Source organism: Puma concolor, chromosome F2 (genome assembly GCF_028749965.1).
Source record: "Puma concolor isolate L17-30 chromosome F2, mPumCon1.1.hap2, whole genome shotgun sequence".
In the NCBI taxonomy this organism is placed as follows: Eukaryota; Metazoa; Chordata; class Mammalia; order Carnivora; family Felidae; genus Puma; species Puma concolor.
The window spans coordinates 15977687-16000114 of record NC_141684.1 but is presented as its reverse complement, the minus strand read 5'-3'; the positions used below and the strand labels follow the sequence as shown (position 1 = coordinate 16000114).

At 48.3% G+C, this 22428-nt stretch overlaps 1 protein-coding gene across 5 annotated transcripts in view; it reads right to left on the bottom strand.

The window, feature by feature from the left end:
- Window positions 1-21533, bottom strand: part of MTSS1 (MTSS I-BAR domain containing 1) — a 163324-nt gene extending 141791 nt beyond the window's left edge. For all 5 annotated transcript variants that reach the window (XM_086695052.1, XM_086695053.1, XM_086695055.1 and 2 more), the window contains exon 1: window positions 21400-21533. In XM_086695052.1, the coding sequence (XP_086551178.1) occupies window positions 21400-21471 (72 nt within the window). In that variant the 5' untranslated portion in view covers window positions 21472-21533. The remainder of the gene's footprint in view (window positions 1-21399) is intronic.
- Window positions 21534-22428: the final 895 nt, after the last annotated feature.

Genomic DNA, 22428 nt, shown 5'->3' with positions numbered 1-22428 from the left:
GGGCTATTTCTGGAAGTTAAGATTTGGACCAATAGGTTATTTTCCTGTTTGTACTTTCCCATATGGCCAGAATTGTGTGTGTGTGTGTGTGTGTGTGTGTGTGTGTGAGTGAGTTTTAAATAAGGATCATGTATCATTTTTATGAAAACAATAGTCATTACTTTTTTTTTTTAATTTTCAGATCAAACTAGAGGTTCTGGCAACAAAACACCATGAATTTACAACCCACCCGGAGCCTAAAGTCTGTTCCACAGAGGCCATGAGAGCACATCCATCAGTTCTGCCTTTGAGACCTGCTTGGCCCAACTGCAGGTCTCTGGATTTATTCCCCCAAGCGACAATTTGCTCCCACGGGGCACTAAGCCACACCCCAGGGATCCTGTCTGACTGGCTCCTGGCAGAGGTCCATTGGCAGCTACTGACACCAATACCCACGCACAGATCCTGTCACCGTTCTGCTAAGCCACACTGCCTCCATCTTGTCTCTGTGCCCCAGTGGGCTGCTTCTACTCAAGAGCACAACTTTATTTTAACTTACACTGAGTGAACCTTTGACAGCTCAGGCTACCATTCCAGACCCATCGAGACATTGTGGGGAATTCCAATGAAAACACCTAACATATTTACCATTTTCTTATCAAGTATGAATGTCCCTTCTACATCTACATCCAAGTAATTAAAGAGGTAAGGGCTGAGATCAGAGTCCTCTGACTGGCCACTGGGGATCCCCGTCCAGATAGACATCAGTCAGCATCCTTAAAAGCACAAGAGTTCAAAGCAACCAATTACAGCCTCACCTAACCTTTTATTCTCTTTCAGATCCACAAAAAAAGTATGAGAAGCTCTTCTGAAAAGCCTGAAGATGTTCAGATATACTGACCACCAACTTGTAGCCAAATGGCTAGAAGGCATCGGCGTTCATCGACGTAAAGGAGGCCAGGAGTGCTGGGCCCTCCTTTTCCCAACACCAATCACTCCCATACAGGGACCCCTGGAGAAGGTCACGGAGATGATCTAGAATGTTTCTTAAGAAAAACATTGGATTCTGTGTCTGGGAGACAGAGAGAGACGGAGCGCAAGTGGGGAAGGGGCAGAGAGAGAGGAGACACAGAATCCGAAGCAGGCTCCAGGCTCTGAGCTGTCAGCGCAGAGCCCGACGTGGGGCTCGAACCCATGAGCCGTGAGATCATGACCTGAGCCGAAGGTGGACGCCCAACGGACTGAGCCACCCAGGAGCCCCCCCCCCCAAAAAAAATGTTTTTAAAGCGCTTCAGGGCAATGCCAGGCACTCCGTCAGTGTCCAATGAACATTTGATAGAACTGAACCAAGGGTGTGCAGGCAATCTCCCTCAGGATGCTGGCAGAGATGTGAAAACCTCTAAGTCAGACTGTCCATCCAGGCTGGGATCCCACATTCTTAGGCCTAAGTACAGAACCAGCTGTAGCTCACGACTAGTTAACTAGCTGGGCACATGTCAGCCTAGTCTCAGTCACCCCCAAATACATGACAGGAAGAGTACTCAAACCGACATGAATGCGCCTGAAATCTGCTCAAAGCACTTTAAAAAAAACCAAAAAACTACTTATCTACCCCCACTGCTTGGAGCCTCACTTAAGTCTTTACCAAATTAGCAACAAAAGGAGGGTCCCCTCTCCAGTCAAGGGGTGCAGCACATAGCTCTCCACCCACGAACGCCCACTCAGCCAGAAGAAGGCTTCCAAAAGCAGCTCGCTCCTGATTTAATGATATTCGACAGTCTATCAAAGAGTGTCAGGCCCACCTGTTTTAGGCAATATATAATTTAATGGATTCTAAAAAAAAAAAAAAAAATGAAAAGGAAAAGAAAAGAACTTCTAAGAACAGAAGACAAAAAGCCTCCTTATTGAGAATTTTTTTTTTAAAAAGTGTGTAAATGTTATTAAAAGGTAAAGGCAAAGCGATGTTGGATTGTTCGAGATCTGGGTTGTTTTTTTAAGTTTCTTTCAAGGTAGAAAAAAGTTTCTACCCACCTAAAAGTAGTTTTACTACTAAAATCACAATCTTGGAGGAAGTGAGAAAGGAGACAGAAGAAATCTGAACAAAGCGTTAAAGGTAACAGAGAAAAAGCTCTGGCTTTTTCTAGACTCTAAGACTGAGCCAAAGCGGGAATGCTCAAATTTCAAAAGAAATCTGCAGATCAAGATGCAGTATCCACTGAGAACCCTTTTAGAAAGCATTTCCAAGACAGTCCTCAATTTTCTGACCTGCACCACCCACCAAGAAGTCCCAGAAAGCTCCCCTCTGAGGCTTCTGGTTCTGACCTGGCTCAGGTCACATTTGAGGTCCCTAGGAATGCATTTCCGGGGCTGTGAAAAAGTCTTCACACAGACCCCACCGTGGGGCTCACCAGAGAACACATAAAAGTTTCACAACTTCCCAGACAGACCAAAATCAAAGCAAATGAGACTCCCACTGGGCACCCGGGTTCTGCCAAGTCCAAAGTGACAGGCAACTGGAATGTGACTCTCCTCTCCCTGGAACCACCTGACTTTCTTTGGAGAGGAGGGTAGGTTTTGAACCCCTGGCAATTTGTTGAAAATAGACCTTAGACCACACTGGATTCCGAAAAAGGGAAAGTCCCCTATTATAGAAACGGGAAGAGAAAATGAGCCTGTTTACAAACATGTAGAGGACACTCCTTTAATCAAGCTGCAAGACTGCCCCCCTCCTACAGCAAGAGAGGCGGGGCTTCCCTGAAGACCGGCTACAGGGCCCCACCCCTGCATCCACCAGGTGGGGCGTCCACCATGCTCCCCACACCACACACAGCACCAAGGGCGGCTCTTCTGTCTTCCGACCTCCAAGGGGATGCAACAATCTTGAAAACTCCTATTCCACCATCACCACGTAGCTCAAATGTCACCTCTTCCACAGCATTCTCAAATGCACCTGCTTCCCCCACATCATGCAACTCACCATCTGTGAGCCTGAGTCTCCCCCACCACACTGTGGGCTCCAGGACAGAGAAACAGAGGGAGGAAGGAAAAAGGTTTCTAGTAAGAGCAACGGCTGGCACACAGACAGGGAAGCAGAGATGACACAAGGGGGCTCTCGCCAAGGGACACTGGAGTGATGCACTCATGCTGGGGACTGGCAGGACCTGGGCAGGATGGACAAGGTGACCATGAGCAGCCTTCAAGGGCAAGGTCAGAGTTCAACCACAAAGAAGAGAGCAGAATTCCAGGCAGATGGTGAGGGACATAAATCCCACACCACCTAGGTGACCAGAGAACCTAACAGGTCACATACCTAACAGCAGCCTGGTCCCTTAGGGAGTGGGGAGGAAACTGAAGTCATTTTCTTACTTCTGAAAAAAAAGTCCCACCCAATCTGTCAACTTCCCTGAGAGTTTTGTGGCCACTTAAACAAATATGCGAGCCAGCTTACCCACCTCTCCCTCCCTCGAAGTTGAACTCTGGGAACACGCCTGGGTCCCTCTCCTCTTCTCCCCCCTTCCTCCACTCTCCCCACAGCCAGAAGGCTGGACAGGCCACTCGCCTAATGCAGGGCGCAGGGCTCAGCCCGTGGCTGTTTTGGCTTGGGGTTCTGTTTTGCTTTGTTTTGTTCTGTATTAAACAGAGGCCCAGGATGGCATCCCACACACGAAGCAGAAGAATAAACTGTGTGTAACTCATCAGTGCGGCTGGTTAACGATGCCCCATAAATAATGCAGCAACTGCCTCTCCCAGCCCAGCCCGCTGCGACAGCAGAACCTCAGGGGACAGCTGAGCGAATCAGACACCCACGCTGCCACACAGGGAACACAGAGGAGCCGGGAGCCGTGGTCAGAGAAGGGGTGATCTGAGAGGAGCCAGAGCTGGAGAAGACTCTCACAAGGAGGAAGCATTCAGCTTAGATGAGAATAAAACAGTGATTGGAGGAGCAGGGTGCAGGCTATAGGGAGTAGGGTTCCAGCTCAAAGGCCTCTGTCCTGTCCAAAGGTTGCAGATGGAGGCTGCCTCGCCAGTGGTCATGATCCTGAGGACTCAAGTCTTGGGCACACCGCCGGACAGGCAACCCCCCCACCCAAGCCCCACTTTTCATCCTGATGACGTCAACGTCACCATCATCATCATTAAGCATCACCATTTTCTAAAGGGTTGCTTGGTGCCAGGCACACATATCAGCGTTTCTCTAACTTTCACATACATTGTTTCTACTACCTGGGGATCTTGCAAAAACGCAAGTTCTGATTCTCTTGGTGTGAGGTGGGCCTGGATGTTGCATGTTTAACCTGAGTGATGCTGAGGCTGCTGGTCCACAGACCACACAGAAGAACACAGCTGGATACACACTCTATTACACGCTCACAACAATCTGAGAAGCAGATGCTATTATTTTGCAGCTGAGGACTGACGTCATGACCCGAGTGCTACCCTGATTCTGGGAAGTGTGCTGAACAGAACCGGTTGCCCAGCCCAGGCCCAGGGCTGCAGAAAGCCACTCAGTAGGCAGGCTGGGTCCTGCCTGGTCCGCAAAGTGAGGTGCAAGGCCTTCCCCAACACTCAGCTCCCAATTACAACTGCAAATGCTCCAGGGGAGCTATAATGTCACCCTAGAAATGGTCATGATCCTCAAGAACTTGGGGGGAAAAAAAAACAACACAAAGACACAAAACAAAGAAAAGCTCTTTGTGTTGGAAAAGGTCTGATAGGAATGAACCAAAAATGGTCACGGGTGCTGTCATTAGTGGTATGATGATGGATAACTTGATCACATCTTCCGGTTTTCTATGGATGCCGGGACTGATCTGCTTCTGCCAGATCAGAGAACCTGTCTGGAGCATCTCTAAAGGCTGATGCTGTCACCTCCCCAGCCACCAGGTCCTCGGGGCAGGTCTATGGGAACCTCCTCAGAATGAGCTTGAGCAGTGCAGCCCACAGCATCCCTCCTCCTCCCCTTCTAGGTCAGCCCTTGTTGAGCTCAGCCTTCAGGGAAATGAAAAGCAAAGCTTCCAGAAGAAGCTTCTGACCTGAGCAGGAGTGCCTCTGGACCCCAGGCTTCTACAAGCAGGAGGCAGGAATCTGCAGCTTCCAGAAGTGGGTGTGAAGGATGAAGGACAGGGCCCCTGACTGTCTGTCACAGCTTTGTCCCCCAGACCACCCTTCCCCACCCCATTCTGCAAGAGGGAGGGCCCCCGAGACCCTCAGAAGAAATGCACTGTGGAAGCCCATCCATCATAAAAACCATTCCTGGGCTTTTATTCTCTGATTGGGGCTTGCCTAATCCACTAATTATCCCTGTCCATCAAGTGGATGACAGCCTTGGGGATAATCAATGGTTACTTCCTCACACGCCCACCCTCACCCACTTGCCCAAGCTCACCAACAATAAACACGCCTGTGAAAAGGAAGATTTAACCACAAAAGGGGCTTCCTCCACCCAACCTCCCCTCACAAACTTCTCCATTTGTAGCCATAACACCCTGCTTAAGTCAAGGACATCAGCGTCTTCTTCCTCCAGCGCTAGGAGGTTCCATGCCCAGAATGCCTGTTTTCTGACACACGGGTAGGTCTCCACTGGGAATAAAAGAAGAACCAAACAAATAGGTCAACTGTATCTTCAAAGTATGATTGGTTTTTTACATTTTCTACCAAGAGCCATTCCTTTGTCTATCCTGAGCCTTCCAATAGAAGAGCCACTAGCCACCTGGATGGAACTTTAAATTCATTACAGTTAAATAAAATGTAAAATTCAGCTCCTCACTCAAGTGTTCAACAGCCACATGGGGCTAGTGGCTTCGGTACTAGACAGGGCAGATGCAGAAAGGTGTGCTGGACGGTGGCAGCCATAAGGTGACAAAGCCACTCTGGGCACCCCTGGGTTGTTCTGGAACTGCAACTAGGCTTCCAGTCCTATTATTTAACTTTTGCAAAATGGATGCGTGAACCCCTCTCCTCTCCCTTCCTATTCCCCAAATTTATCCCCCCAATCTGTACCGCCATATTGCCTTTACTATTTCAGATAGACACCTAAGGCCGCCTAGGAGTCCAAATTTATTTCATGATCATCATTAAGAACCCCATCTCACATTTACACAGTACTTGAGAGAGTATAAAGGGCTCCCAAGACAGCCCTGTGTGGGCACTTGGCAGACAGGCATTTAACACTTTTCCTTTTCCACAGGAAAATAAAGCACAGAGGTTAAGTAATCCGCCTAAGGTCAGGGAAAGGTCTGCCCTCGCACCCAGTTTGTATCGTGAAGTGCTCCTAAGTTTGCCCAGTTGTTTTTAAAAAGTTTTATGTTTACTTATTTTTGAGAGAGAGACAGAGCATGAGCAGGGGAGGGGCAGAGAGAGGGAGACACAGAATTTGAAGCAGGCTCCAGGCCCCGAGCTGTCAGCACAGAGCCTGACATGGAGCTCAAACCCGTGAACTGTGAGATCACGACCTGAGCTGAAGTCGGACGTTCAACCAACTGAGCCACCCACGTGCCCCTGCCCAGTTCTTTTTAAAATGCCATTGTTCCAGGGGCACCGGGGGGGGGGGGGGGTTCAGTCGGTTAAGCATCTAGTCAAGACTCTGTCTCGGGTCATGATTTCCCAGTTCATGAGTTCACGCCCCCCATCAGGCTCTCTGCTAATGGTGCAGAGGCTGCTTGGGATTCTCGCTCTCTCACTCTCTGTGCCCCTATCCTGCTCACATGCACGCTCTCTCACAAAATAAATAGATGAAATAAAATTAAATAAAATGCAACCGTTTCATATATTCACCTAAAACTTACTCCTTCTCCACAACCGGACACTTGTGAACTCAAGATCTAACCACCTCGCACGGGGGCCGGAGGCTCTCACCCAAGTGCTACATCTACGCCTCCCCGAAATAATACATGTACATCTACCCCCCCCCCAACCTCTGTCCCACTGCGTAGAGTGCAAAGCTTCTGTTCCATCTGTTTTTCCTGTGTATAAATGTCCACATGAAATAGTGAACAAAATACTTGGTGACCTGCACACCCTATCAAATGTTTAAGTATCGTCACCATTATTTCCTGTTTGCGCACCTGTCCTCACCCACTTCTCCCTGGAAGTGCCCTCTCAGACTTGCCTCCACCCAATCCCAAACCCGATTCTGCAACTTGTCAGGTCCACCCCTCACGACTCTGCGCACACTTCGTGTGCTCTGCCACCTTCCACCAAACAGTACCTCCTCCACAACCCCCAAACCCCACTCCAGGCTGCTAGGAATGACAGCCGGCCGGGGTGGGGAGGTCACCAAAAAAGGCAGTAACTCTGTTGGATACCTCTACACCCACCACCCTCTTCGTCGTCTTTCCACTGCACGCCCTCCTCCTCGCCTGGGTAAGTGCCCTGATGGGCAGCCAGACTCCAGTGTCTGAAAGGACCAGTGTGATGTAGCGGTTGAGAGCATGGCGCGAGAAGGGCGCCTGGGTGGCTCAGTCAGTTAAGTGTCCGACTCGATTTCAGCTCAGCTCATGGTTTTCACGATTCGGGAGTCTGAGCCCTGCGAGGGGCTCGGTGCTAGCAGTGTGGAGCCTGCTTGGGATTCTTTTTCTCTCTCCCCCTCCCCTGCTCTCTCTCCCTCTAAATAAAGAAACATTTAAAAAAAAAATTTTTTTTTTTAAAAGAGCATGGCTCTAGAGTCAGACTGCAAGATTTCAGATCTACTCACTGGGTGACCTAGGTTACTTAGTCACGTGGAACTGCCCTGTCTTCATCTGTAAACAATGCCCATGCTAGTCCCCACCTCCAAGGAAAGCAATGAGGATAAGGGAAATAATGCAAGTGCTTAGAATGGTGACCAGCACTTAGAACTCAATAAATCCCAGTGACTGCTATTTTCAGGAGTCAACGTACAATGCCAGCCACCCTAACTCAGACATTTAATGAGCACCTACTATACACAGGCACAGAGTGGGGTACAGGCCACACAGAGATTAGGAATCAAAGCGTTGAGGAACTCTAGCTAGTAGGAACGCTGATGTGTGAGCCACCAGTCAGAGGGCACAATACTCCAAATATAAAGCACTAGGAGGTGGGGTTGATGCAAGCTTCCAGAGGTGGGTACTGCCTCACCTAGGTCTTTAAGGACAAAGGGGAGTTTCCCTGGCAAAGAGGAAGGAAATAAAGAAGGGAGAAAATTTTCCCTGCAAAAGAAACAATTAGCAAAGGGGGCGCCCGGGTGGCTCAGTCGGTTAAGCGTCCCACTCTTGATTTCAGCTCAGGTCATGATCTTGCAGTTCATGAGATAGAGCCCCATTTTGGGCTCTGCGATGACAACAGAGCCCGCTTGGGATTCTCTCTCTCCCTCTCTAGCTGCTCCTCCCCTGCTCTCTCTTTCTCTCAAAATAAATACACGAACTTTTAAAAAGAGAAACAACAAAGGAAAGGAAATACAGGAGATCATGCTACATTTAGGCTTGGGCGTCATTTTGGTCACCTGGAATACTTTCCAGGGAAGTGTAATTTGGGGGCACGGGAGAGGGGAGCAGGAGAGCTTCATGGGTGGCACAGGAGGCTCTTGGTAGGTAGCTCAGGGTGGCCCATGAACCACCCCCCACTGGTATAATCACAACCTACCAGAGACTCACCAGGAATGTTTGCTGAAACTACAGATGTCTGAGCCCCACCTGGGGCTACAGAACCAAAATCTCTGGGGAGGGGGCCCAGACACTTGCATTTAACACATTCCCCAGGGGAGATTCCTACTTTCTCGCTACAATCACACACAGCAAGATTTGAGAATCACCACCCCAGATAAGACGCCCAGTCCCTCTGAGGCCTTGCAAGCTATGGCCTCAGCAACTTCTCAGTCCCAATATTCAAGTCTAGCTCCTTGAGAAATAATCCCTGGTGATGAGCACCCACACATGGGAATGTGAACTGATATGCGCTTTCTGAAAGGCATTGGGCAATGCGTTTGAAAAGCCTTGAAAAGTACGTACCTTTGACCCAGGCTAAATCCTTCAGGGGAAACTGTCAATGTAAATCAACGTCTAGCTTCAAGGATATACTCACTGCAGTGTTGCTTATAATTAGTGAAAAACCAGGCACAGCCTAAACACGAATCCGTACGGAACACATGGAACTGGCACCCATCTCAAAGCCTTTGCACACTCTCCCCCTGACCTGGAACATTCTTCCTCGGATAGCCACGTACGTCATACGGTGTGGCTCAAAGGTCACCCTTTCCGTGAGACCTTCCCTAGCCACCTAATTTAAAAACAACAACATCGCCCCTGCTCTATATTTCCCCATTCTAATATACAAAAGGACTAACTTATTCAGCTTGTCTGTCCCCCCTCCCCTAGAATGTCCAAGAGACAGGGACTTGTGTCCATGTTATTTACTGCTGTGTCCCCAGCACTTAACACAGAACTTGGCATACAGTCAGCCCTCAGATACAGGTCAATTGAATAAATCAACTGTTACACAAACAAAACAGTGGAACACCACACAACATTAAAACTGACATGGCTCATAATTACAGACACGGAAAGACAGCGTAAGTGCAAAGCTAAGTGAAAAAAGAAATTTCTGGCACAGCGTAGGCCACGTGAACCTTTGTCTAAAACATGCGTACATAACCCACTTTGTAATCAAGTGGTTATGGCGAGTTCTATTTTTTACTTAACTGAAATTTCTTAGTTTTTCTTCCATTAACCTTATATTGCTTGCATAATCTTTGAGAAGTAATCCCTCATGAAATGCTCTCAAAACATTTGCTAAATTTTTTTTTTTTTTTTTAGAAATAAGCTTCCTCCTTAGTGACTTAATTAGGGTGTCCCTAATTAAGGCCAGCACAACATCAAAGAGGCCAGGTTCCAAGGGACCCTTGCTTCAGGTCGACTCCTGGCTGCAAGACGACCTCAGTCCCTCCAGCAGCAGTTTGCGGAGCCTCAGAGCGCTCAGATGCCAAAGGCTTGGCCACCAGCTAGCTAGTCCTGGCTCTGCTCCCCGCTACTTGCTTCCTATTGGGGTGCCTCATCCAATTATTCAGGCCCGAGATCACATCCTGCTGGAGAGCTGGCTTTGAAGGTTCAGTAAACAATCACTTCAAAACAAAGCACAACCATTAAACCAAACTCAAAGACTTCCTTAATGACTCCGTGCTCAGCTGCAGGAGCCGGGCTCAAGCAAGCCAGGCCTCAGAAGTGAAGCTGAGGTCTCCCTGGAAACTAATCTCGAAGCATTTCCAGCCTCCTACTGCAAATATCCCCCCTTCCTGTTTTGCACTCAGTCATGTGGGGTGCAGAGCCGTTACTGGGACGACCCCGATGGAGGGGGGGGTTCCTCAGTAGAACAAACGTGTGTCCTGTGGTTGTCACCTTCGACGGCTGCATCAGAGCCTTAGGTCTCACACCCTGCCTGCCCCCCACCTACTTCCGTCTACTGACAAATCAGAGGCACCCGTGGGGTGAGTCAACCACCCAACAATATCACGTTGGCTGGGTCAAACTCTGCTTTAAATAGAGAGAGGCCCCTGGAGCAACTTGAGGCACTTCAGAGAAGAGCCTAGATTGTTATGCTTCATCTGGTTCCTCGTGAGTCCTAAAGGCATAGATAGGGCAATCAACAAAGACATCAATGAAACACACCCATTACAGAATCTGAAAAGGAAATTCTCAAACATTTGAGAATGCTGTGAGAGCCCACGGTGGTAGACTGGTAGACGAGCACAGACCCTGGGACTGCATGGGTTCAAATCCCAGCCTTACCTCACCCTAGCTGTATGAGGTGGGCAAACGGTTTAACCTCTCTGCACCTCACTTTCTCCATCTGTAAAATGGGAGTTATAGCAGTAACCACCTCACTGTGGATATACAGGAAGTACCTGGGTTGCTGGGAGGAGTAAGAGTCTATCTGTAAAGCACTAGAATAGTGCCTGGTTGTGCCACATAAAGGCTTATTAAATAGCAGAATAAAACATAGTTCTCAGTTTAGGTGTCACTTGTACCAAAGCCTTCCCTGACCCTGTCCTCTGGCTCCAAATGAAAATCAGAGGCCCTCCCCAAGATCCTGCTGTTTGTCTGCTCCTCTTCTAGACAAAACAGCTTTAGGGCAAGGACTTTATCTGTCTTGTTCACAGGTGTATCTCTGCCCCCAGCAGCGCCTGGCACGTAACAGCCACATCATGATATCTGTTGAATACATGTACCGTGTTCTCTCAAATTACTCGTTATGTTGAGAACTGAAAAGCATATATTGTCTCTATTGCATATCAAAGTGGAGATACAGGTTTCTTGGATTTTCTGAAACATCTCATCCTGTTATTGGCAGGATACTCCACTAGAAACTACCAGGGTAGCTCAGACAAGAGCTACACAAGAGCATTTTGTTTAGCATTTATTTCATGCTATGCCCTTTCCATATACTTTCTCATGTAAACCTCTACAACTTTAAGAGGGAAGTATTATTTCCCCCATTTCACAGATACGAAAATCAAGTCTCAGGGAGGTTGAGCAACTTGCCCAGAGTAATTTAGCTACGAAGTGGCAGAGCCAGGCTTCAAAGCCCAAGGGCAACCGCTTAAGGTAGAATGCCACAAATACTAGATGGAATCAACACAGAATGTGAAGAATGCCTAAGGCTATCTGGCTTGGTGGAAAAAAGAGGGCCCAGAAAGGAGATAACTTTGTAGCGGGGCCTTGAAGGATGAGAAAGATTTCAACAGACAACAATAGAGAGAGTCTGCATTGCACTGTGCAAGCAGGACAAATGGCAAGCGTGAGAGGCATGGGATGTGCTCCAAGAAGCCAGGGACTCCAGGATGGGGAGCACTCAGCCTGCAGCAGAGCACTGGACTAGGGCCAAACTGCAGGCGTCCTTGAATCCAGGCTAAGGCAGGTGAGCCCCATTCAGCAGGTAGGAAGAACCCCAATATGGCCAAGTCCTAGAAAGGAACAGAAGATCAGTGCAAAGCTGCTGCTACAGGGCAGGCTAGAGGCAAATGAGGCCACTTTTCGGGTGGTCATTCCAGAAAAAGAAGCGAGAATTCAAACAATGAAGACAGAAAAAGATGGGCCTTATGAAGCAACTCCTCTCCCCTTAATATCACATCTCGGCCAAGACTTTTTTTTTTTTTTTTTAATATAAGCATTAAATGCCCTGAGGACCTCAGCCAGGCACCCAGCCCTCCCCTCCCTTGATATACAGTGAGTTTGCAAATAGAGAACTGCAAATAGGCTCAGCTGAGGCAGATGAGGTTATAAATGAACTCAGGAGTCATTTACTTAGCATGAAAAAAAAAAAAAAACCAAAAAACTCCACCTCTTGCAACTTCACTGCAAATTCTAAATAACAGCCAGGTCAAGGGTGGGGTAGCATTTGCCCTAAGAAGTGAGGTAGAGAGAATTACTATACTGATTTAAAGAGTTGGGAATGTCCATTTTCACATCTGTAAGCTGGAGAGTAACAGCAGCGAACATTCGAGGGCCAGCACACAGGGCACAGTGTGGAGTGCTTCACAAGCAAGGTCTCATTTCGGAGTCGTCTAAGCTGGGTACTTTCTTAGACCCACTTACAGAAGAGGAAAAGGAGGCTGAGAGATTAAGCAAATTGCCCACAGGAGTGAAAACCAGATCTCTTTGACTCTAAGGTCAACAGTAGCTCTAGAATTTCTTCAGGAGGGCTTTAGAGGCAATGAAGGAGCCAGAAGGAAACAGAGGTGTGCAGGAAGCTCACTATTTTTACTTAGACGGTATGTTATATAAAGATCTGTACTGTCCAATATGGTAGTTGTTAGCCACATAGGGCATTTTGAAAAAATTGAAACTGAGTAAAACTTAAAAATCAGTTCCTAGGTCACATACATACTTCAAGTGCTCAACAGTCAGATGTGCTACTGGCTAACATTTGACAATTTCCATTATTGTAGAAAATCATATTGGAGGGGCACCTGGGTGGCTCAGTCGGTTAAGCATCCAACTTTGGCTCAAGTCATGATCTCACAGTTCATGAGTTCGAGCCCCACATCGGGCTCTCTGCTGTCAGCACGGAGCATGCTTTGGATCCTCTGTCCCTCTCTCTCTCTCTGCCCCTTCGCCCCCTCTCAAAAATAAACATTTAAAAAAAAAAAGAAAATTATTTTGGACAGGGCTACTGTATATTTAAAATTGTTAATAATGCTAAAGATGCTTTTTCTATTTTTCTATTTCAATTATTCACTTTAATGTTGTTTCACCATAAATTTTTGTTTTTTTATTTTATTATTTTTTTAATGTTTATTTACTTTTGAGAGACAGCCAGGGCACAAGCGGGAGAGGGGCAGAGAGAGAGGGAGACACAGAATCCCAAGCAGGATCCAAGCTCTGAGCTGTCAGCACAGAGCCCGACGCAGGGCTCGAACCCACAAACTGTGAGATCATAACCTGAGCCGAAGTCAGAAGCTTAGCCAACTGAACCACCCAGGTGCCCCTATTTTTATTTTTAATCATGGCAAAATACATATAACATACAATCTACCCTCTTGGCCACTCTTAAGTGTCCAGTTCAATAGTGTTAAGTATATTCACGTTGTCGTGCAAACGTCTAAACATACTTTTACTCAGACTTCGGTAAGGTTGAGAAAAATACTTTTAAGGATGCTGAAACTGTTTGTAACTCAGTGGTTCTCAAGCCTGACTACACATTAGAATTACCTGGGGGTACTTTACAAAAAAACCTGAATGTCCAAGATGTACCCCAGGAGTACTGAATAACAGCTTCCAGGAAATAGGGTCCAGGTATCCGTGTGGTAAGGCTGGCAGGGAATCCAATGCTCTTATGCCTGTAACCAGGCCCATTCTACCAAAAGGGGCACACCTGCCCAGAACCTCCTTCTCTGGACAGACCCAATCCTCCAGCCCCCCTAGAGACCCGTCCTGTGGTGGGGGGAGGGGGTGGCAGGGAAGGGAGTTCCAGGCAAAGCCTGCCGTCCACCTCCAGGACTCGGGAGGCCACTGATGCTGAGCAAACTCAGATTTTACTGCTGCCCAAATTCTTCAAGGAGAAGAAAGCAAATAAAAAGACACACAGCTCAAAGGCACTCAATTGATTTTTTTTTTTTTCACCCACTTAAACTAGACAGGAAAAGAAAAACCACTTAGAAACTACGACCAAGGCTGTATATGCCAAGAATCAGCACAGGAAGGAGTTTTTTTTTTTGGCGATCCCATCAACTTCTCCAAACACAGACCTGAAATGGCTCTACAGACTCAACCAAACCAGAGGGCTACCGGGACATAATTAAATACAGAAAGCTCTTTTACAAGGAAGTTCCAGGGCTGGACACAAAATGAGTTCAAGGTAAGGAGTTCTTTTTGAGGCCTCATTTGAACTTTGGGTGAACTTATTTAACTCCTGTAATTAGAAAGGGTTGCCAGGCTTGTATAGTCGTCCAGTCTCAGGGACCGATGGGTTCCCTGTACATATAAACATGGCCCTCTGGCCAGTTATGGAGAAGAAGACTGCAGACACTTTGCATGAGGACAAGGACAGGAGCCAAGGGTGACAGGCCAGAGCCTGGCCCAAAGGCTTCTTTCCCCTCTGCACACCCAGAAAAGGAAAGGAGAATGCCAGGTTGTCTGTTAGAGAAGACTGGTGAGTGGGAGAGGGAAGGAAGCCACAACATATCAATAGATCATAAATTAAATGACTTCCACAAAAGTGACAGCCAGATGGGAGCGGCCAGCCCTACAGCAGTCCTCACACCATCTGAGCTCAAGTTCACACCTCCAGGTTGGCTCTGGGCTAGAGGCACAGAGATAGGACCCTGATTCCTTCCTCGAGCCTCCTGTAGTACTCAGGAAAGTGTTCTGTATGCTGTCCTCTAGCAATAAATCCAACCCCCCCCCCCCTACCTTCAGCACATTCTAAAGAGCTCCAGCTTTAGGATCAAATGGGTCAAGGTCTGAAGACCAATCCACCTCACCACGGCCTTAGGTAAGCCACTGCCTCTCTTCAAGCCTCAGTTTTCCCATCTGTAAAGTGGGGTTGATGTGAGGATAGCAAGAATCCATGCCCACCAAGCACTCAGCACAATGCCTGGCACATAGCAGCCTCTCACAAGTCCCTTCCTGCTCCACGTTCACCATATGCAACGAACACTCAGCACCTACCGTGTACCAGGTGGCGTGTGAGAGCATCGTAAAAAAAGGAAGCAGCTGAGACGACACAGCCCCATGCCAAGGTCCTCCTTGGGCTAAGAGAAGGGAAACACTGCCAATGGGTGGGCTGGTCTGGAATCTAAGCTGGGTGGGTTTAGTTTTGCTTTTGGGGGGTTGTGTGTGTCTGTGTTTCAGATACTCAGAGGAAACCTTCCGCAATCTCCAACTAATTCAAGGGAGAACCTGGGCAATCAAATACAACAGGCTTCCTCAACGCTCAGCCAATTAATTTACTCCACTTGCCTCTCTGGTTTGCTACTTAATAAAGCCGTATCAGCAGTACAATCTGCAAATCGGAGTTAAACTGCTTAAGGCATCCGTCAGTTCCCTCTAAGGAGCCCCAGATACTTCTTGTCCGATGTCCTAGGCAGCTAAATCTGCCTTTGGCTTTCGTTTGGTTAGGGGAGAAGTATTCCTTTGTTTTTGCGGAGGTGTGGGTTTCAGGGGAAAGTGTCCTGAAGGCAGTTCCGAGAAGTAATGGTGAACTTGGAATGATCTCATTTTTCCATACCCAATTTGAACACCTAAACGGTCTCCTGCAGAAGGAATCTTGCCAGCTCTCACCCATCCCCGGGAAGACTGGAAAAGCCTAGATGAAAATTACAGATAAAGCATCTAATAGATCGATAGTTTCAACCTTTTCATCCTCCAAACATTTTAACAACCTCAAATGAACTGGCCATATTGCCAGATATCATTTTAGCTTTTTCCCTTCTCCTGGCTTCAAAAGAGCATTTCAATGCACAAGAGGTCAGTCAGTAGCTGAGAAGACAGAGTTTGCACAGGACATACTTCCACTAAAAAGTTGCTGACTGTTTACCTGAAATTCAGATTTAACTGGGAATTCTGTATCTTTACTTGCTGAATCATAGCATCAACTTTGCAACCTTGCTGATGCTCAATAAATACTATAGAATTATGAGTTACTCTCATAAGAACTGACTGATAGCTGAACCGGGCAAAATTCAAACTCAGCTCATCTTCCATTCAAACCATGACCTAGGATTGACCTTCTCTCTTTGTTCAGGGCATCGCTAACTGCAGAAATTCAGAACATAAAGGTTCACAGCATCAAGCAACAAGTTCTAAACAATTTGGCGAAATATGATGTATAAGGGATTTTCCCAGAGAAACATCCAAGCTAAGACCAAAAAAAACCAAAACCAAAACAAACAAACAAACAAGACTTCTTTCTAAATCTGGATGAGATCTGCACCTAAAAAACCAAACAGATTGATCCAGATAGAACAGGCCCTAAATCTTTGAACAGCCACCCATTCTGGGCGGTTTCCTGCTGCAGATTTTATGATATCTTCACTTCACCTTCTCTCACAGGCCCAAACTGAGGAAGCTGTAAAATCCTGGGCAAACACAGCCATTTGTGAAGAGAAAAGCCAACATGAGGCCCATCTGTACTTTACAAGGGTTTTGCTTGTCCTGCTTTTGTGTGTCACCATTTACAAGGAAGCCAGCCTCCCTTCAGAGCACCTGGCTGCTCTTAGAGGCCTTGGCTGGGTTTTCAGTATCTTCCTAGAGAAAATATTTTTATTATTATTATTTTTTTTGAAGAGTCAAAGGCAAGTCCTTCAAGGACTGACTGATGCCCTTCCTTCGTGGCCACCGTATTACACTCACGTTATCTACTCATGACCCACAGGACAAGCTGCTCTCCAAGGACCTGCCTCAGTGGCTCTCTGGCTCCTCGCTGCCCAGCAAAAGGCCTTCCACATAGCAGGCCCTCGATAAACACCAAGGAAGGGAGCCTCTTGTCTGACAGGAACCCTGAAGCCAAAGCGGCAGGGTGGGGGGAAAACAACCCTGAAATCATTATCCAGTGCTGGACCTAATACCCGCATTCTTGATCTATGATAAGTAAGGGAAAATACCATGTCATGCCTTCGAACCACAAAAGATTTCCATGGAATTCAAGAAGCTCCTTTAGCAGCTCTAATTTTAAGGCAGGACCTAGGAGAGAGGATACTGGTACAAACAGAGGTGGGGGGGCAGTGGAGAGGAACTGAACAAGGCCCCTATTCTGCTCGGTGCAGGTGCTGGTAACAGGACACCCCTGTCCACAGGGGGACGTAGGGTAGGGAATTCAAGGTGTGGTCGGGTGTTCTTCACCCCCCAGTCTCATTACATAACCCCCAACACACTCTCGAACCTAGTACAAAGTTCTCCCTGCACCAGGCCCAATTCAGCTCCCGACAAACTGATTCTTGAGCAACAAAGCTGAGGAAAATATTTGGTTTTAGGATCCAACTTTAAAACACACACACACACACACACACACACACACACAACTAAGTTAATTATTAAAAGAAGCAAGATGGGGCGCCTGGGTGGCGCAGTCGGTTAAGCGTCCGACTTCAACCAGGTCACGATCTCACGGTCCGTGAGTTCGAGCCCCGCGTTGGGCTCTGGGCTGATGGCTCAGAGCCTGGAGCCTGTTTCCGATTCTGTGTCTCCCTTTCTCTCTGCCCCTCGCCCATTCATGCTCTGTCTCTCTCTGTCCCAAAAATAAATAAACGTTGAAAAAAAAAATTTAAAAAAAAAAAAAAAATAAATAAATAAATAAATAAAAGAAGCAAGATAGCCACAAAGTGACCTGCCCTCGAGTTTGGCCAATCTCCTGGTCTTAAAAGCACCCAAAACACCACCAAATTCTATGGCTGGTTCAATTACCTAAATAAAAAAAAAATATATATATATATATATATATTTTTTTTTTTTAAACTACCACAGCATCAAATCCCTATGTTGTATACCTTAAACTAATATAATGTCAAATGTCAGTTATAGCTCAATAAATAAGTAATGGCTCATATCTGCTATTTGTTGTACGTAGCCTGTTTTTCTTGGCATTTGGCTAGAAACTACAAAAAAGATTCTAGACCCTCTTTAATGTCTAAATGTTGTCAAGCATCAGAAGCCAGTCAACTGGCCTTCCATAGAGTCACTTCCATGCTATAGTTCCCCCAGATATATGAGCAACAAGCCCTTGCCTCCAGGCACATGAATCTCCTCTCCCCTTTCCTTTGGGACCAGCTCACATCAGACAACTTGATTTATGTGGACGGGCGGAAAGGCAGCCAGTAAGCGATTTTGCACACCACCATCATTAGTGACCACCTCCACAGTGGGGTGGAAGACAGGAGGAAAAAAAAACACAAGGTTTCCTCTCGTCAAGGAATCAATAAGTTATTTAACAGCTGCTGCTGGATCCCGATGGAAGACGAGTGAGGGTTACTTCCGCACCCTTCCCCTGAAAAGGATAAAACACTGAGGATTGAGCCAGATGAAGGATCATTAGAAAAAAGGAGAAAGTTTCCTCTCTAGCTTCTCAATGTCTTGAGGGTTTTTTTTTTGGTTTTAGAAGATATATGGTGTTAGGCCTTGAAATTATTCCATTTTTTGTTGTTGTTGTTTTTTTTTTTCCTCTCCTCCAAAGAGGAAATTGACTCCCTTCCTGTGTTGCTGTACATTTTGGAGAATCAAATGCTGCTTAAAAAAAAAAAAAAAAAATTCCTTACCCTTTCCTCACCCCAGTGTAACATTCCTTCTGGGAAAATAACCTAAAAATTTTCTCAAGATGGGATTCCAAATGGGTTTCCAACATATACACTTGTCCTTCAAAGCAAAGAGAAAGGGGACCAAAGACATTAGAAACCCATCATGGCAGTTCAAAAAAGAGGAAAACAAGGATAAACAGGTCATTAGAAAGCCACCGGATTTCAGATATGAAAGACTGACTTTAATTGCTGGTGACTTCAAGCATTATGCATACTACACGTTGCTTATCCTATGTGCCCAAATGTTTTAATTCCTTTTTAAAATGTCACTCCCATCCTATCCATAAAGTCTTTTAAGAAGAAAACTCCATGAAAATATTCAACAATTATCTTATGCATAAACAATCTTGGAAATAAGTCAACTCCTCTCTTTTTCCTTATCTCTACTCCCAAAAAGTCTGGAATTCTGCAGACCCCAAGGCAAGTTTTAGTCTTCAACTCAAGCTTGCTTTTACAATCTTTGCCAAAACAAAACAAACAACCTTAAAATAAATGCCTTCCCCCAGGATGCTGAACAAACCCTACTAAATTCAAAGAGAAAAAAGTCAGGAACCACAAACTATAGATCCAGCCCCGAAGGGGCATTAAATAAATCTTTATTTTTAACTGGAATCTTGCAGAGGGAAAAGCATGCCACCTTAGCACCCACAAATCCCTCTGGCCAGAATGCTAAAGGCAGCCATGGGAAGCAGGTGGAAAACAGGGGGCCCATCCTGTGGTGAGCTACCTTTTGAATGGCTCAGGGTTGAAGCCAATAAATACAAAGAACCAAGACTGGACAGATTATGTATTAAGGAACAAAGAGAGAAAAAAAACTCAAGATGTGAACACGCTGGGACTGCAGTGGGCAGAACTTTTAGGTCACTGGGTCCTTGTTACTACTGAAGGACTAGGAAACATGCATTTCTCTTCCCCCCAAAAAACACCCACAGCTTTACCAACCCATCTCAAATTCTTCCCCTGGTGATCAAAATACACACGTGCCTCAAACTAAATCTTTGATTATAAGGCATATAGAATTTAAGTTAACAAGACCCCCCCTCCCCCCAGAGTCCAAGGCAGGGACACCAATCTTTGTCTCAAAAGAGCACTTCAATAAATCCATGTGGATTGAGGGCAAGGGAATGAAAGAGGCTGTCTTTGAACAGGGAATAATCCACCTAATTCCAAGTGGCTGGATTAAAGGCATTCCTGGACAAGCAGGGTCTCGGGAAAGATAATGCTACATGAATGTCAATTTCTGACAAAAACAAAAACCAGAAACAAGCAAACAAACAAAAAAAAAAAACTGCCTCTGTAGAAGGATGGACAAGACTGTGATGGAGGCACCTTGGGAAAGTTCACCCTTGAGGAGATGGCAGTTGGTTCTAAAAAGGGGAAGCAGGCCATGACAGCTGAGCATTCCTTTGCAAAGTCCATCTCCCAGGCCAAACCCTCTCCAAACCTTACACTTCATCAGACAGAAGCTCCTCCAGACGCCCAGGCAGCGGCTGAAGAGGGGCTGTCCACACCCACCGGCTGCACAGCCTTCCAAACCTGCCTACTCGTTTTGGAAGCCGAGCTTTTAATTAAACACCACCTCCCCGGATCTGTTGAGGCAAACTGGGGCTGGGCCAGAGCCAAAGAGAAGCTCCCTAAATACACAAGAAAAAAAAAATCCCCCCACCGCCCCCAATTCCCACCTCCAGGCAGCTCGCACGGCTGGTTATATTTCCTTTGGATGAGTAACACAGGGCCCTGGTCTGTCTCTATGCACCAGAAAATCCACATCCAAGGATCAGGTTATCCCCAGTCCCACCCTTTGCAGGAAAAAGCCAGGGTGTTGTTCCCCGCCCCCAATACACACACACGTGCCCGCGCGCGCGCACACCGACACACACAGACACACACACAATATCTACACAATCCTTCCAAGAGAAAACCGGGAGTCTGTGTTGGGGGGGGGCGGAGGGGGTAAAAATACAGTTGTTCAGGGGGCTCCAATCTTGCCTTCAGGCTAGGAGGCTCAGCCAGAAGGAAGGTCCCCAGCAAGGCTACTCTGGGAACTTCTGCTTCGCGCCCCTGGGGAGGGTTGAGGGAAGGCATGCATACCCTCACCAGCTATGGAACAGCCTAATTAATACCTAATTTGCTCAGATTCCGCACCACCCCCCCCCCCCAACCAGGGTGAACCTGAAAGCCCAGGAGGGAGAGGCAAACCTATCCGGCCGGGGACGCGGGTGGGGGGTGGGGGCTAGTTCCCGCGGCCGGGCAGAGCCCCTATATCCCTCCCCACCACCGCACCAGGTGCCCCCACCCCGTATTCGGGGGAATCAGGTGTCTGCCCAGGCACCCAGCCTCCGCGGGTCGCAGACGCTCGGTCCAGCGACAGACAATGGAAAACTTGGGGCCGGGGCCCTGCGCCCCCAGGGAAACGAGATGTTACCGCCCCCTGGGACAATAAACGCGGAGAGGGCAGGGGGCATCAGACACCCCCAGGGAAGCCGCCCAGCTCGGTGACCCAGCAGTGCCCGGAGCGGCGCCGCGGGTGAGCAGGTGACACCCGGCCAGAGCGCTCCCGCAGGTGGCCGGCGGCCACCGCGTAAGCAAGGGCCGGGCGGACGGCCCGGGGCGGAGGCGAAGCTCCGCGGCGAGGTCACTGCGCGGCCTCCCGCACCGCAGCCGCGCCCCCGGCGTCCTACCTTCATGTCGCTGATGATGGTCTGGAAGAGGCCTCCGAGCGCGCTGCATTCCTTCTCAATCACAGCCTCCATTTTCCCGGCGCCGGCAGGGTGAGGACACACACTCGGGGCCGCCTGGACTGTGCGCGGGGCCGGGGCTCGCTCACCCGCGAACAATTCCACCCTCCGAGCGACCCACCTCCGACTCGCAGCCTCTTCTGCAAAGAGGGCGAAGTGCCCGAGATCGGCTGTTCACTGCCCCAAATAATAATTTTAAAAGCCAAACCGCGCTGCAGCGTGATTCGCCTACATGCAGCGCTCGGCTCCTTGCCTTAAAAATGCCCGGAGAAGACTGACAATCAGGCCACCACTGGTGCCCACGACGGAAACGGCAAAGCCCATCTTGAAGCAAAGAAAACCGCCCGCTGACCCGGGGCCAGCGCCATTTAAAAATCCAAGATTTTCTAATTTAATAATATTTTTGAAGTTAAAAAAAAAAAATCGACCAACAGCAGAACGCGTCTGCTCGCGGCTCCCGGATCTGTTGCTCGCAGCCGCGGCCGCCGCCTCCTTTTCACTCCTGCGCGCCCGGCCCCAGCGCTCGCTCTGGCGCGGCTCCCGGGGACGTTCGGAGGGGCGCACGCGCGCTCGTGGCCGTGCGTCCGCCGCGGGGGCGCGGGGAGGGCGCGCGCTCGCGGCCGTGCGTCCGCCGCACGCGGGCGGGGCTAGGAGCGCGTGGCCGGGAGGCGCGTGGGGCGCCCGCAGCGGAGGGGAACCGGCGGGCTGTGCAGCGACTAACCCACCCCCGCGGGAGCCGCTTCTGCCCCCGAGCACGCACGGAGCACCCCCTCCTGCCCTGGCCGCGGGTCGGAGCACGGAGAGGGCGTGTCAGCACGCTGCTGGGCGAACGTCCACCCCACAATGGCTGCGAGCGCCGGGAACGGAGGGTGCACCGCCGCTCCCTGGGGACTTGCAGGGTGGCACGCTTAGCGCAGTGCCCAGCATATTGTAGTGAGCTCTCAGTAGGGCGGGAAAACTGCTGCGGCTGCT